This window comes from Dufourea novaeangliae, unplaced genomic scaffold (genome assembly GCF_001272555.1).
Source record: "Dufourea novaeangliae isolate 0120121106 unplaced genomic scaffold, ASM127255v1 scaffold464, whole genome shotgun sequence".
In the NCBI taxonomy this organism is placed as follows: domain Eukaryota; kingdom Metazoa; phylum Arthropoda; class Insecta; order Hymenoptera; family Halictidae; genus Dufourea; species Dufourea novaeangliae.
Window position 1 is genome coordinate 3263 of NW_015374338.1, and position 17432 is coordinate 20694.

General features: G+C 39.4%; 1 protein-coding gene and 1 long non-coding RNA gene across 3 annotated transcripts; both read left to right on the plus strand.

Moving 5' to 3' along the window:
• Nucleotides 1-10796: 10796 nt before the first annotated feature.
• Nucleotides 10797-12146, plus strand: LOC107192967. Of its 2 annotated transcripts, none has more exons than XR_001516316.1 (4): nt 10797-10872; nt 10979-11108; nt 11180-11325; nt 12009-12146. It is a non-coding gene; the product is annotated as an uncharacterized LOC107192967 (long non-coding RNA). The 2 variants fall into 2 exon arrangements; XR_001516317.1 differs by lacking the exon at nt 12009-12146 and adding an exon at nt 11530-11596.
• A 2757-nt stretch (nt 12147-14903) lies between these two features.
• On the plus strand, nt 14904-15911 carry LOC107192966 (ATP-dependent (S)-NAD(P)H-hydrate dehydratase). Its single transcript, XM_015582336.1, has one exon. The coding sequence runs from the start codon at nt 14904-14906 to the stop codon at nt 15909-15911; it is 1008 nt and encodes a 335-aa protein (XP_015437822.1).
• Nucleotides 15912-17432: the final 1521 nt, after the last annotated feature.

Consider the following 17432-nt stretch of genomic DNA (forward strand, 5'->3'; position numbering starts at 1 on the left):
CCCGACTGAACCAGCCGCAAGCGTTAATCATTCATCATCATTGGTATGTTAAGACTTCATTGTATATTTTATTTTATTCATTGTTAGAATATATCTTGTTGTTGTTATAAACGAGAGTGATTTCCTATCCCTCCCGTTCCATATCCTAATTCTGTATATCATCGGTAAGTTTAGACAGGGCGTGCTTTAGCACCTTAAAAGAGCCAGGACCCGAAAATATAAATAAGGTAACGACCGCAACGCGGGACGTAACAAGAGTTATAGCTATGTATGCCGAAATTAATCCTGAACGCAATCAACCATGTCGATTGATATTCGAGAGACTTTGTACATTGTTTCGAAAAAGCGGAAGTTTTAACGTTACCAAACTTTATTTTTTTTTTATTAACAGGGGGAAAACCTTGAAAAGGTGCACCGCCTCCGCTGGGGGCGGAGATGGCCAATGTAGGGTTTTACCCACTAAAAACCCCCCGGTGACCCTCAGGCGTAAGGCTGGCAACGGGAACGCCCGGCATGACCGCGGTCAGCCCCTCCCATTGCTCACCCCTATAGGTGTTTAAGGGAAGGGCTCTTCTCTGGAGGGGGGTCATTCCCCCCCCCCCCGGAACGGCTGCGATACCGTCTTTCCACCGCCTACCTACAGCGCCGAGGGGTCACCTCTCGACACTGTCTTCTCGTGGGCCGACCGCGAAAAGAGGTGGTATCCACAGTACCACCCCCTCGGCCCGGTTGCCCCGCGGGCGACGCGAGGGTCATCGCGGCTGTGACCCTATGAATTGCGCCACCCGCGAGGCAACCCCTTGTCTTACAGCGGTGCGAGTTGCACCGCTGTATGTAGAAGAGGAATGAGGCGGTTCAGGAAGCCCGAGGGCCCTCCGTTCCAATACCACTTCCGGGGAGGGGGACGGCCGCGGGGGCAGCGACTTGTCGTTTTCGCGTCCGCCTCACTCCTCTTCTTTCGGCCCGAGCGGGATCGGACCTTTCTCGATCCCACTCGGCGGCCTCCCTCTATGTGAGGATTTCCTCACAGAAGGAGGCCACGGCGTCCCACGACCTCTCGTTGCGGACCATAGCTTCTACCACGGTCCGCGTCGAGAGGTTCCATCCTATGACGAGCTAGAGGGCATGCCTTTCACCGACGAAAGACGGGCATTCCTCCAACGCATGCTGTGCGGAGTCAAACTCCGCGCCGCATTGATGGTACGTAGCCGTCGCCTCCGCCCCGATCTTGTACAGGTACTCACCGAAACAACCGTGTCCGGTGAGCACCTGTGTGAGGCGGTAGGTCAGCCTACCATGGCCGCGGTCCATCCCATGCATCCAGGCATGGAAGGATCGCTCCGAATGTCCTTTTGCGGGCGGCGCAGCTCAACTCGAACTGCATCCGCCACGCATCGCGGGCCATCCGTCGGGACTGACGCTTCAACTCGTTGGTCACCTCGAGGGTTGGGGGGTGCCCTGAGAGGCGGAGGGCTTGCCGTTGCCGATATACGTCGGCATCAAGCTTCGCCTGGATTTCAAATGGGATCACCCCCGCCAATACGATGGCCGCCTCATGGGAGATGGTCCGATATCCCCGGATCAGCCTGATGACCATCCTCCGTTGTATAGAGCGGAGGACTTGCCGACCACGTCGGCAGGCCATCGGGCCTCCGGCCCACACCGGTGACCAGTAAAGGGTCATCGATCGGACCACCCCCATACAGAAGCGGCGTACCCTCTCTTCTGACCCCTAATGTTTGGAAGTAGGTGACCCAAAAGGTTTGCCACCCCCTCTACGCGCGGGCAAAAATTTTCATCCCACGACAGATTTGAACTCGGGATCCGCAGCATCGTAGTTAGTGATGGGTTTTCAAACCGGCTCGAGGCCAACGATTCCCCAACTCGGCTTGATCGGCAACAACGTTACCAAACGTAACGTAACCAAACTGCTACTTTTGAAAGAAACACAATAGGCGATTACGATTTCATACGCAGAATCGGTCATGTTGATAAACATTGTCCCGTAAACTCCGCGGTCTTACGAAAATCTTTGCTGGTATTGTATCTCCAACTTGATACATATTACGCACAGACCATTTTCAAGAAATAAAGTGAAATTATTCGTTAATTATTTTATTTGGGGTTACGGCTAATAAAGGTCTGTAGCGGCGAACGGCACGTGCAAAGAAAGAACATTTGGCGTGCAAATGGTTGGCGAGTTTTATGACACCCGCGCCAGCAGAGCTATTTTTGAGAAAGCCGTTTTCTTTCCGCTTTCATTTGCAGTTTTTATACGATGCACAATTTTGCCTTTAGAAACTTTCGTTAGGGGTCTCAATAGCTATGCGGGTGTCATAAACCTCGAGTTTCCGAAGGGTTGCGAAGCGAGACCAGATGACCGGCGATCGGCCACGCACGTCACGCGCCTTGGGAGCCTGGAGGAATTCCGCTGCCTTTCCAAACCTCCGCCATGGGTCTCACTCCCGCCAAGGCACACCCCTGTTCCTGAGGCAGCGCGCTAAGGGCGCAAGGAATAGGTGGTGTGATTGGAATGTTAGGAAGCGCCTGATTGGTTAATGCCTACGCGCTACGTTAACCAATTAGGATATCTTTCGGTTTTTGGAGCTTCCCGAAAAGAAGAAGCGTCGGGAGACTTTACTTGCTTTTCCGACAACGTCAAGAGTAGTTCGTGATCGAATCTTGACGGTACAAACTACCAATAAATACATATCCGAATTACTGTGTAGATTATTTAGACACAGCATTATATCTTTCAGGTCAGTACTTTTTTAATCAAAGTTTAACACTCTTCGATATTTTGGCATAAAAAATATGTCATTCCGTTTAAAAAAACGAAGTTGACCTTCAAATCTCCGAAACGCTTCCACTTACAAAAAGAATGTATGCATTTCATAATGTATCCCTTCAAACCATACAACTTTTCTATGAAAAATTTTGTCATACAATGCATACTTTAAAAGTTATTCAGGGTGAACAAGTTGCGTGGATCACCCTGTATGTATTGTTACGTCCCGCGTTGCGGTCGTTACTTTCTTTATAATTTCGGGTCCTGGCTCTTTTAAGGTGCTTAAGTACGCGCTGTCTAAACTTATCGGTGAAGTACGCGGTTTGGATTTGGAACGGGAGGAATAGGAAATCACTCTCGTTTATAACAATAATAAGATATATTCTAACAAACAAAATAAAATAAAAGATACAAATAAGTCTTAGCATACCAAAGATGATGAAGATGATGATAGATTTGCGTCGCTTTCGATCGGTTCAGTCGGGATTTCGGGTCCTTGAAGGGGCGGTGGACTCGCTGTCGGACGGAGCCATGATACAGGGTTTATGCACTGCGGGATACGTTGTCGCCGTCTCGGACCTTGCCCTTCGGGGTCCGGTGTCTTATAAAACTCGCCTGTAGGCCGCGCGTAATCTCGAGGTCGCGTCGCACAAGGAAGAGATATCAGCTCGCTGTCGCGTGTAAAAGATTAGAGCGGAGCGCGATTGTTGAAGAGCGAACGAACAAATCGTTGCGGGATACGAGCCGAAACCGCGAGAGAGTCTAAATGGAGAGAGTTTAACTAGACTCGTTTCATACTGGACTCAGACTGACCGAAGACTAAAACTACTGAGCTAAAACTTCTGATTTAAAACTGACCGACTGACTGACTGCCTGACTGCCCTCTTCCCGGTTTCGACGATCCTTTTATATGTTCTCCCTGTCCCTTCCTTTATTAGCAAATGTGGAGAAAACGGGGTAGCACAGGCTGTGATTCGCGGTTGTTGAATCATCGAGGCGGAGTTTTAGAATTGCTGATGTTTCTGTCAGTGTTTCTAGGAAAAGACGACCACGCCCGTTGTTTCCACGTTTGCTGAATTGGCGGTTTTCGATCAGCTCGCGTTTCAAAGTGATAAGACAAAAATGTGCAACGGAGAGAGGTTTTGAGAATATAGGATATAACAGTATAGGAAAATATTAAAAATGTCGAGTTTTATTGTAAATTGTAGGCCCAACATTAGATATTCGTTGGCAAATTGTCATAAGTTTTTTGTCGTAAGCCCTATTTTAGAAATTTGTAAGCAAAAACACTAACTATATCTCAACTAACTTCCAACTGTTGGATACCGTTGGCCAACCATAAATGCTACTATGATATTCGGGCCTTAATATTTCTTATTTTCATCTTTTATTGTTACTTTCCTGTAAGTTATTGGTTGTGAACAGTTTTTTTTATATCAATTGGTGATATTACATGCATCGATACGTGGTAATTTACAGTGTAATCAAGAACGGTATCTAATATACACTATACAGTACCGGACAAAAGTATTCGTACATCCTTTAAAAAAGGAACAACTTTTTTAAAATTGGTCCAAACGACTTGAGTTTTTTTGTGAAGTTAGGGACATTAGTTTACTAAACTAAATGATGTGTAGTAAAAAAAGTTTCAGTATGTATGTGCTGCGGCCTTTTCCAGGGATTTCTTTTAAAAGAGAGTCTTTATTTATCGAGGGTCAATGTTGTGAATCTCGCCCTCATCTTGTAGCGGCGTCTAGCGTAATCTTCACAAGCGTGACATTCAAATTAAGGTATATGATTGTAATTAGAAAAGAAGATAGAAGTGAAGTTGACATTATTTAAGAGCAACTAAAATCAGCTTTGCATTCTTTTAAAATGCATATTTCAATTAATTAATATTTGTTTAGGGATGAATATTTTAACAGTCGAATTTCGCTTTTACTCTTTCTCGAAAATATATTAAATCATGGCAAATATGTTAAACACTTTGAAATTATAAAATGAATAGCTGAAAGAAATGTATTAGCAAATCAGGAATTATTTTATAATTTAATAATTATTTTATTGGCTCCCGGTATCTAAGGACATATTGTAATTAACAAGATGTAACAAAAACGATCGTTTTGTAAAGGAGACCATTCCAGTATTGACCCTCGATAAATAAAGACGTGTTCTTCAAATTAAAGTTGTCTCCTTTAAAAGAAGTCTAAAATTTCCCAATGAGCAGAGTTCTTCAGGGCTCCACGGGCGAGGATTCACGCCTGATTTATCTCTTTCTGCGCGTGTGCGTGTGCAGCCGCTCCATATAATAGAATTATTAGATGAGGAGACAGGTGTTGTTGTCACAGTTTCAGAATGTAACTACTTTTTTCTCTTAATTAGAAGTACAGAAACACGCTGTGCACGCCGTGACCCAAACACCAAATATTCACAAGACTCCTCTCTCTTTCTCTCGGGGTCAGTTTTATGTTCCTGTATACTTTAACAGAAGAACTCAACGAACGTGGCTCTCTGATCTGTTCGAGAATAATATTGATATTCTCTCTTTTCTACAGCAGTGTCATCAAAGCGTTCGTCGTACAGAACTCCTTTCGGTGCCTGTGAATATGGTTCGGGAGGAATTCACGGGTGAAACGACGACCCCATTATCATCACTCTCAGATTTGTTTGTATTGTATATACAGAGAAATATCTTCACACACAAATTCTCCCCTGGGGCTGCATATGTGTACGGCGAACATGAATTTATTATATAATCATCGTTTGCGCACACACACACACACACACACACACACACACACACACACACACACGCACGCACGCACGCACGCGCGCACGCACGCACACACACACACACACACACACACACGCACGCACGCACGCACGCGCGCACGCACGCACACACACACACACACACACACACACGCACGCACGCACGCACGCGCGCACGCACGCACACACACACACACACACACACAATTTTCTCCTCTTTGCGTCGTGTCTTTCTTTATCTCCACATATAATCTCTATTCTCCAACGACTCATAATAATTAAAATTTAATTATTTAATTTAAATTTCACGCTTGTGAAGCTTACGCTAGACGCCGCTACAAGATGAGGGCGAGATTCACAACATATGTAACTATCATAAATCTTCGACATGTATTTGTTGCGTTCTTCTTAGGGAATTTTACTGCGTGGGAAATATGGCGTGAGCTAGCGCCTATGGGGCGCTTTTAATTGTGATTTTGTATTTGAGTATTCAATTAAATAACAATTTCAATTCAAACTGTTCACAATTCTTTAATTTTAATTTCAACACCCTTTTACACTTATATAAATGAATTTAATTTTATAAATACTCTCTATGTTCGAGAACGCGTCTGGATAGTTGTAATGTCCAGAGATGAATGGTGGAAGAAAAAAGCAAGGAGCGTCATCTCCTTGCCGAATTATAAAAACAAATACAATTTGTTTATTAACAAAATGTCTTAGATACTGACATCCAATCAGGAAATTATTAATTAATTAAAACGACTTCCTATTTGCCAATCCATTCCCTGTCATTTATCAACTGTCCAGTTTGCGAGTGTTTAACATCTTAGCATTGGTTTGCATATTAGGAGAAGGAGATAAAGAGAAATTATTCAAACATAAATAACTTGAAATCTATCCTTTTGGATGAGTAACTACTGATTTCAAATCGTTTCCTACATGTGCCAACTTCACCTTTCTCCCTTCTTCTATTACATTTCTTTCAAACTTCGCGCTTCCAACACTCGTATATCGATAACCCTAAATATCGCTTGAACTAAAGACACTACCCGCGACAACGTAACACCTTCCCCCTTACAGTAAAAGGTGTTTCCTTATGAAACAGCTTTTTCCACATTATTTCGACTCCTCAACGTAAAGTAAATAACCTTCAATAACTGTATGAGTCAAACAACTTAATCGCATTTAGAAAAAATAACATAAGGAACTAGGTACTAACTTAATGATCAACAAACAGGTGTTCATACCTAGACTATATAACTTAACACGAGAGAACCATGAACAAATCCTACGCTATAATAATTAATTAACTTTTAATGTATCATAATAAAATTTTAACTCAAATATACTTATTTTATATTAATCCTCTTCATCAAGTATATTAGGCCTTATACATGCCAATTTAAGTTTATTAATATGTACTATTTTAAATTTATTAGATCCTAATGCCAGTTCTACAGTTAAATTATTGAACATGCGATTGATTTTATAAGGACCTAGCCAACTGCAATCAAACTTAGAAGTCTTTGGCTCTTTAAGTAAATATACTTCATCATCTATTTGAAAGCTACGAGGATTAACATTCTTATCATAATAATTTTTACTTTTTTGTTTAGCCTTTTGCAGATTCTCTGCTGCAGTAGCTTGAGTGGTGGTAATTTTAGTAAATAATTGTTCTAAATATTGTATGAAAGTCCGCGGTATCTCTTCTTTGGCAAATGCAGAAGGTATTATAGCTTTAACCCCGAAAACCAACTCATGAGGTGTAAATCCCGTAGCTTCATGAACAGATGTGTTATATGAGAACATGCCGAATCTTATCCAGTCATCCCAATCAGATTTATTACAATAATGTTTAAGATAGTCAATAAAAACACGATGTGCTCTTTCCGATGACCCTAAAGATTGAGGATGAAACGCTGTGGATGTTATTCTCTGTATTTTGAAAATCCTACAAAAATTTCTCATCACCTGACTAATGAAATTTTTTCCTTGATCTGTATGAATAGTTCTCGGACATCCAAATCTACTAATAAATTGTTCTGCCAAAGCAATAGCAACGGTTACCGAATCAATGCTAGATAAAGGTATGGCATCTGAGTACTTTGTAAGATTGTCCTGCAGTGTTAACAAATATCTATTACCCTTATTCGTTATAGGCAAGGGCCCAACAATGTCCATCTGCACCTTTTCAAAAGCTTGTTTTGGGATATCCGTGATGCGCATTGGCTGCTTAGTCCTTGCAGAATAAATTTTATTCCTTTGACAAATTGAACAACTTCGCACAAATTCTGCAATTTCTTTCCTCATCCCTGTCCAATAAAAATGCTCTCGAATATGCTCATAAAGCTTTAGCATGCCTCGGTGACCACCTACAGTAGACTCATGGTATTCTTTTAAAATTTTATTACGTCCTGATTTCAATGGAGTTACAATTTCACCTGTACATATTATGATAGTGTACTGTGAATCATTAAAAATCTGTTTCAGCATACCTTCTACACGACCCCATTCAGAAGTTTCAAAGCTATCAGGATCCTTTGAAATACTAAAAGTCTTAATATTCAATGAGGTAAAAAGGATTTTAAGAAACTTAAATGAAGATTCGACATGATTGAAATCTAATTTATCTTGGAGAGCATTTTTGAAGAACAGTAGAAACATGGAATATTTTTCTCCTGGAAATGCCATACTGTCGCCAACACTGATCCGGTACTGATGCACTGGATTTAGCGAGAATTTATTATGATCTAATAGATCCTTAGTGGTTTGAGTAATAAAATTACAAGTGAGTGGCATAAAATGAACTAGATTATTTTTTTGCATAAAGAGATGATCTTTTACATACAGGATGGTAGGAAAAGTTAGAGGAAGAGCCATATGTCCATCTGCGTTTGTGTGGTTAATTAAAACTCTTCTTTCAGAGGTCTCACACTCTTTTAAGTTCAACTTATTTATACATGGCTCTATCAAGAGGTCACATTGCTGAGGATATTCTACGCTGTGTTTGGTCAACAAATACTCTGGCTTCTCGGTCTCAACAACACCATCGGCCTCAACCGTCTTTTCACAAGAGGGTCTCCACCCAGGCCCGCAAGCCTCTACAAGCACACCATCGGCCGCAACCGTCTTTTCACATAAGGGTCTCCACCCAGGCCCGCAAGCCTCTACTAGCACACCATCGGCCGCAACCGTCTTTTCGCAAGAGGGTCTCCAAAGAGGGTCTCCCCCAGGCCCGCAAGCCTCTACTAGCACACCATCGGCCGCAACCGTCTTTTCACAAGAGGGTCTCCACCCAGACCTACGCCTGACCATCGTCCCCAAACACTGCGAACCCTGTATGGGTAGTACTTCAAGATCCTCTCTCTCGTTATTTATGACCTCTTTTATTCCGGCTACTGCCTTCCTGCGCGCGAGGAAAGCAGTTGCCACATCTCTTTCGTTTTCTAATAGCAAAGTGTCATCATTTATTTCATGAATTTCAGAATCCAGAGACGGTGTCTTGTTTGCGCAGACAAACACCCTCTCCAGATGCTCTGAATCAGGATTAACAACTGAATTCGCAACTTCAAATGGCAGACGGGTCTCTGACTCAGTAGGATTACGAGATAGAGCGTCAGCATTAGCGTTAACTCGGCCTGGTTTATACACTACATCGTAATCATATTCGTTCAATTTAATTCGCCATCTCATAATTTTTGACGTGGGATCCTTAGCATTGTGTAACCAGATCAATGTATGGTGATCAGTTGCGAGTGTGAATTTATGACCATATAAATATGGTCGAAAATGATCTACCGCAAATAACACTGCTAACAGTTCCTTTTCTATCGTAGAATAATTACTCTCAGCATCATTTAACGTCCTAGAGGCATAAGCGATTGGCAAATCTTTACCTATTATTCCCTGACTTAATATAGCACCTATAGCGAAATTAGAAGCGTCAGTAGTTACTATAAAGGGTTCTGTAAATTTTGGAAATTGGAGAAGCGCTTCTGTACAAATAATATCTCTTAATTTTTCAAAGGCGGCTTGAGACTCTTTCTTCCAAAAAAAAGGAACATCTTTCTTTAACATGTATGTAAGAGGTTTTGCTATTTTGGCCATATCCTGAATAAATTTCCTATAATACCCTACTAAACCTAAAAACTGTTTAATATTTCTTTTTGTTTTTGGCACGGGAAAATCTTTAACGGCCTTTACTTTATTAGGATCTGGTTTTACACCATCTTTTGTGATTATATGACCTAGATACACTATTTCTTGTTTAAGAAAATGACATTTTTCCGGTTGTAGTAGTAACCCAGCAGTTTGTAGCCGAGCCAAAAGAGTCCTCAGTTTACGAGAGTGGTCTTCCAATGAGTCAGCATACAAAACAATGTCATCCATGTACACAAAAAGTTCTATACCCTGCAACCCGGAAAGTACTAAATCCATTACCCTTTGAAAGGTAGCAGGGGCATTCTTCAACCCAAATGGCATCCTATTAAACTCATAATGGCCATATGGGGTGGAAAAAGCAGTTTTTGCCTTGGATTTAGGGTCCATTTGAATTTGATGAAAACCAGAAGCTAAGTCAAGTGTGCTGAAATACTTCGCGCCTGCAAGCTGGTCCAATATGTCCGTTATATTAGGGAGAGGGTACGAATCACTAATGGTCTTGTCATTCAATTTACGGTAATCGATTACCATTCGCCAGCGTGGCTTACCACTAGAATCGGCCTTCTTAGGAACAATCCACACTGGTGAATTGTATGGGGAAATAGATGGTTCTATAGTATTATTTTGTAACAAGGTTTCCACCTGGGTTTGTATTTCGCCCTTGTGTACAGATGGGAAACGGTACTGCTTTGTATTAATTGGCATTTCATCCACAGTTGTTATTGTATGCTGAGTTACATTAGAAGAACCTAACTTATCCGGTGGTAAATAAAACTGATACGGGAATTCCCTAAGAACTTCCAGTATACTGGTTTTTTCACTCTCATTCAAATGACTTAATTCAAGGGCCTATATTAACCGAGCTAGTCGCAAAGCATGATCCCTTGGCTGGGGCACATCAGGGTTTCCTGTTCGAGATGAGCGTGAAGCAGGTGGCATAATGTCAAATTCTTCTAACTCAATAGCAGGTATAGTAAGAATAATATGGTCTAATGTGGTATTTATGGCATATATCTTTACTGAACCATTTTGTTGGCTTGCCAACACTTCTCCCACAAAGATGCCAGGGCCAGTATTAATTCGCCTGACATAACCTGATGGATTGATATTTGTTGTTGGGACAGTAATTAGAGCCTTAGTTCGAGGAGGTAAGTCATAAGATGAAAGATTATAATTAAAAGATTTCCCTTTACCAAATTGCAAAAAGCCTGATAAATTATTTTTAAATTGTAACGTAGCTTCCTGTTTTTGCAGAAATGAAATTCCTAAAATTCCAGCCTCTTGGATGGGAAAGTCGTTGTTCACTATTTGAAAGTAAACAGGAATATTTTGGATTGGAATACAAACCTCCCCTTGTGTGTGAATCATCCCTAAACCAATACCAGTAAGATTATAGACTATATCCAAATTAATTTTTAAATTTGAAACCAATTCTTTTTGTTTTATTAAATTCAGTTGTGAGCCAGTATCAATTAAGAATTTGGCTGAGCCCTGACAAAAATGACTATGCTCAAGAGGAAGGATAGGTGGTTGTTCAGCATTAATTATGTCGAAGTTGTAGCAGATACGATAGATCCGGTGCGTGCAAAAAGGGGCTTGGGGTGAGTTGCGCCACTCCTCGAAACCCTTCCTGAGTTTAAAGGCTGCTGTTTATCATTAACTACGGTCACCTCAGGTGACGACTTTTGCCATGCATAACGGTTCATTTCCCTATAACATTGAGCCTTTTCATGACCTGTTTTTCCACAATTAGTACATCTAATTTTGTTATGGCTTGGTCTAACAAACTTGTGATGCTGTTCTAGGAAAGGACAATCTGCACGAAAATGGCCATGTTTATCGCAATTAAAACATCTCCGTTCATTTAAATTATTAGACTGTGCTACAAAAACAGCAGATTTGTTTATCAATTGTTTGTGATTCGAAATTTCTTTTTTATATCTTAACTTGCCTTCCAAATTAGAAGCCATTTTAATGGCAGTACTTAAGTGATCTACATTATTGTTAGAAATTAATAACATAATTGTGTCATTATGTAATCCTCTTAAAAACCCAGATATTGCTTCTTGTATAAGCAGAACTCTGATTCCTACGAGATGTTCAAGATTAAATTTTTCTTGTGCTGCATCTATTCCTCGATCTAGAATCTCATGCACTCTGGTTCCGAATTCATCAATAGTTTCATTATCCTTCCGTTGTATAGTTTTCAATTCATCCTGAACACTCTGTATATCAAAATTCTGCTCATACGTGGCTTTCATTAAATTAATAAATTCTTCTACAGTTTTTGGTTCACTATCACCGACGATCCTACTATAATCACGTCGTTGCATCCTATTACGTATTAAGGCAAGCAGATAAAATTTATCATCGGGTTTGACTAATGAATCAGCAAGTCTACATTGGACCATGAAATTGGCGACAGAACATGATTTCCCATCAAAATGAGGGATGAAACTTGCGATCAGATCGAAAGATATACGTGTTGCAACTCTCGAAGGCGTGAAAGATGGTTCAGTTGGAGGAGGAGGAATGGATTTATCATTTACGTGGGGCACATCAAAGGCAACACCCAAGGATTCAGGAGAGGGTTCTGGTGTGTCTGTTACTACGACAACTGAGGTGTCAGTAGAAGGAGTGAATGCAGTATTTAAACTAGATATATCAAATGCGCTAAGAGGAGGAGAAGACTGATTTGGAGTCGAACTTGATTTTCCTGATTGACACATTACTGAGGCAGTTTCTATATTAGACGGTGATACTACTAACAACTCCTCTACTTGAAACCCATTATCATTACACCTGATAGAATTACGACCCTTTTTATTTCGTTTAAAACTTTTTTTAGCTCTCTTATACTTGTTTGCAAACGGTGGCATAGTTCTCGATTTTCTCAGCAACCCTGCTGGTTTTTGCTGCTCTGATATCGACCGCAGCTCAGCTGGCCTCTGCACCTCTGTTGTCCTCTGCTGCTCCGATGTTGTCCACAGCTCCGCTGGCCTCCGCAGTTCCGCTGTCGTCCGCAACTCAACTGGCCTCTGCACCTCCGTTGTCGTCCACAGCTCCGTTGGCCTCTGCTGCTCCGATGTCGTCCGCAACTTCGCTGGCCTCCGCACCTCCGATGTCGTCTGCAGCTCCGATGTCGACCGCAACTCAGCTGGCTTCTGCACCTCCGTTGTCGTCCACAGCTCCGTTGTCGTCCACAGCTCCGTTGGCCTCTGCTGCTCCGATGTCGTCCGCAACTTCGCTGGCCTCCGCAGCTCCGATGTCGTCTGCAGCTCCGATGTCGACCGCAACTCAGCTGGCCTCTGCACCTCCGTTGTCGTCCACAGCTCCGTTGGCCTCTGCTGCTCCGATGTCGTCCGCAACTTCGCTGGCCTCCACAGCTCCGATGTCGACCGCAACTCAGCTGGCCTCTGCACCTCCGTTGTCGTCCACAGCTCCGTTGGCCTCTGCTGCTCTGATGTCGTCCGCTACTCCGCTGGCCTCCGCAGCTCCGGTGTCGTCCACGATAAATTTCGAGATCCCACCGCTGTCACCAAAAATTTGTTGCGTTCTTCTTAGGGAATTTTACTGCGTGGGAAATATGGCGTGAGCTAGCGCCTATGGGGCGCTTTTAATTGTGATTTTGTATTTGAGTGTTCAATTAAATAACAATTTCAATTCAAACTGTTCACAATTCTTTAATTTTAATTTCAACACCCTTTTACACTTATATAAATGAATTTAATTTTATAAATACTTTCTATGTTCGAGAACGCGTCTGGATAGTTGTAATGTCCAGAGATGAATGGTGGAAGAAAAAAGCAAGGAGCGTCATCTCCTTGCCGAATTATAAAAACAAATACAATTTGTTTATTAACAAAATGTCTTAGATACTGACATCCAATCAGGAAATTATTAATTAATTAAAACGACTTCCTATTTGCCAATCCATTCCCTGTCATTTATCAACTGTCCAGTTTGCGAGTGTTTAACATCTTAGCATTGGTTTGCATATTAGGAGAAGGAGATAAAGAGAAATTATTCAAACATAAATAACTTGAAATCTATCCTTTTGGATGAGTAACTACTGATTTCAAATCGTTTCCTACATGTGCCAACTTCACCTTTCTCCCTTCTTCTATTACATTTCTTTCAAACTTCGCGCTTCCAACACTCGTATATCGATAACCCTAAATATCGCTTGAACTAAAGACACTACCCGCGACAACGTAACATATTTATTACATTTTCATTATAACCTCAGATTAAAAAGTTCTAAAGAACGAACTTTACTATTTTCTTCGCGATTCCGACCAATTGCAACTTTTTCAATTTTTTTTACACATCATTTAGTAAACTAATGTCCCAAACTTCACAAAAGAACTCATATCATTTGGACCAACTTTAAAAAAGTTGTTCCTTTTTTAGAGGGTGTATGAATATTTTTGTCCGATACTGTATTGTACTAAATGTAATGGTAGGCGTGACTACATTTTGTCAATCAGGTTACATACCTTACAGAATGGCATAAAAGTATTTTGTTAAGTATTTTTTATTATTGTAATGTAAAATGAGTGCATTTTAAGGTTTAGTCATGCACAGTCATGATACAATCGTCTGAATTTGTTAGCGATAAGTATAGCAAAAAACTGGTAAACAATTGATGTTTGAATTGCCGACCGTCTTTAAAAGATTTAAATTGTACATACGGTTGTTCATGTTTTTGTGTTATACCTTCAAAATTATCTAGTTATTACAACACTATTGCTCTTTTGTGTAATTAAATATTTGTATAACCTACTTCAAAGAATTGTATACTTTATATGCATGCATGCAAACAGAAATTAACATACCTTTGTACATTTAAAATAATTAGGTTATAGGTTATCGGCTTTTTGATTATATTCTTGCTTAGTGCTCTTGTTCGATTTCTTCTTAATTAATATTTGATAGTAAAAGACAACGTTTGTATAAACCACCACTTATTTATTCTGATCTGTACAGGTAATATTGTAATTTAATAAATACTTTCATTCATACCATTTTCATAAAGTTTTCAAATAAGTATCATAATACACAATAATTTATGACAAGAACTACAGTACATATATTAGAAAGGTGTTCACTGGTACTAAATATCACATTTGACCATTCAGAGAGTAGTAATAATTACATTAAACTCTTAGGTTAAGGAATGGCTCTTGCTATTTTACATTTTGCTTGTAGGAATTCAGTCAAGCTTCTGTCCATTTCTACCATGTCCACATCGGCGTCAATAGATGAGCGTATGCTGAAAGGAATAAGACGAGTCGTTCCAAACTTAAACAGTGTGAAATATAAAGGGCAAGATGGCAGAATTGGCATATTTGGTGGTAGTATAGAATATACGGGTGCACCATATTTTGCAGCTATGAGTGCACTTCGCACAGGATGTGATTTGGTGCATATATTTTGTGTAAAGGATGCCAGTATTCCCTTGAAGTCATTTAGCCCAGAGCCAATTGTTCATCCAGTATTAGATCAATATGATGCGATTAAACAAATAAGGCCATGGCTTGATCGCCTGCATGTAATTATTATTGGTCCTGGTCTTGGTAGAGATGACAAAATCTTCAAGATAATTGTAGAACTGATTTCAATCTGTCGTGACATGAAGAAGCCATTAATAATCGATGCAGATGGATTATTCTTAGTTAGTCAAAAACCTGATATTATAAAAGAATATCCAGGTGTAATTTTAACACCAAATGCCATGGAATTTAGTCGTCTGGTGAAAGGAGTACTTGAAAAATCGACTCAACCTACACCTTTAGTCAAAGCTACTGATGTGAAACATTTGGCAGAAACACTTGGCAAAAATGTTATAATTTTGCACAAAGGAGCGAAAGATGTAATTGCAGATGGACATAAAGGCACAGAAGCAGTATCATGTGGATTAGCTGGTTCTGGTCGAAGATGTGGTGGACAAGGAGATCTACTAGTTGGTGCATTATCTGCATTCTGGTGGTGGGCTATTTGTGCAGGAAGTTGTGAAAGTTCTTTATCTCCTGCAGTAGCTGCAAGTTATGCTGCGTCAAGATTAGTAAGAGAATGTAATGCATCTGCATATAAGATAAAGCAGAGAGGAATGCTAACATCTGATATATTGGAACAAATACAACCTGTTTTTGCAAGAATCTTTGAAACCCATTGTAACAAGTGAGCTATATAGTTACAGTGACGATATACTTGGTTTTGGTGTTCAATGTTTTTGTACAAAACTTTGTTATTTATATTAAAAAGATTTATAACGTCAGCTGTTTTATATGTATCATTTAGAATACATAATACATTAAAATATATGTATAGTAATAACATTAATGTTGATTATAGAACATATTCGTTCAGTGGGAGAGGTCGAACACGAAGCACTGATTCCTGAATTATGCTCACTCTCATATTTTAATTTCTAAATAAAAATGAAATAATAATTTACATTTCAATCTGCTGCCATATTGTACACAACATAATTATGAAAATTTTCAATTATGTTAAAACTGTTATATTAAGAGCAGGAATCATAAGTTCAGGAATTTAACAATACAACTGATTACAATAAATTCATTATAATTAATCATAAATTTGTATGTCATTAAATGCATTACAAAATAAATAAAACATTTTACAATTATGTGTACTTTTAATTAAAATTATACTCTTTATCGTATATTTACAAATGGTGCACTTGCAGCAACATACACGGAGAAAAAATATTTTTTACAGATTTACGAATTAAAGAGACCGTGCTTTTAAAATAAGTTGGCATTTTAAGTACGGAAACTTCATTTTCTATCATAAAGCGAAGATTCGTCACATTATTTTACTAATATAAATTATTCATATTTAAAGTCAAATAACGTATTTAGATTCTAACTTAGAAAAAAACGGATTTAAATAACATCTAATAAACATTTTTTTAAAATCTTTCTTCGTGCTTCCTTTTATATAAAAATTAATTTTTTTACATTTCCTTTGTATGTATTAGTGAAAAACCGTTAAAAATATAAGTATGTATGGTTTAATTTTGTTTTGAGTCAGTAAATGATAACTGATTCGTTTATAAAATATTTTGTATTCAAACATCAATACTGTGTCTGTTTTAACCCTCAGACACCACACCGCTCCTTAGCATACGTAAACATCACACTAGTGCGAATTGGGATTTTGAATTTTTTATAATTAAGAACTTGAAGAGAATAAAAGCGAATTGAATATCCAAATATTTTTTAAGGTAAAATTTCGAGAGTAACTTAATGGTAATAATTGCAAAAGTGAGAAATCATTTTATAATTACATTAAACAATGTTTCGCTAGTGCAAGTTCGCACTAGTGTGGTGTCTAGGGATTAATACATGAAGAAGTACTTCCTTATTAAGTACAGTGTTGTTTAAAGTAAAAAGTATGATCCTATAAATGTTAGTAAATAAGTAAAAGAAATCAAGGAAAGTCTTTAAAATATACAAGTATAAGTACGATTATTTCTTCTTGTTTGTTTCACCAACTCTGTACTATACCTTTAATCCAGTTAGAAAAAACCTTGTAATATCACGAGTATTACATTAAGAGTAAGTCAATCGACTACATGTAAATAATTTTAATGTGTCTAAAGATTTATGATGTTTTCAAAACACTTATAATATTCATGACATAATGTAATAGTCGTTTATTATTAATATAACTATAG

What these genes read in the sequence shown, in the direction of transcription:
- LOC107192966 (XM_015582336.1), top strand. Translation starts at nt 14,904, where the DNA reads ATGGCTCTTGCTATTTTACATTTTGCTTGTAGGAATTCAGTCAAGCTT.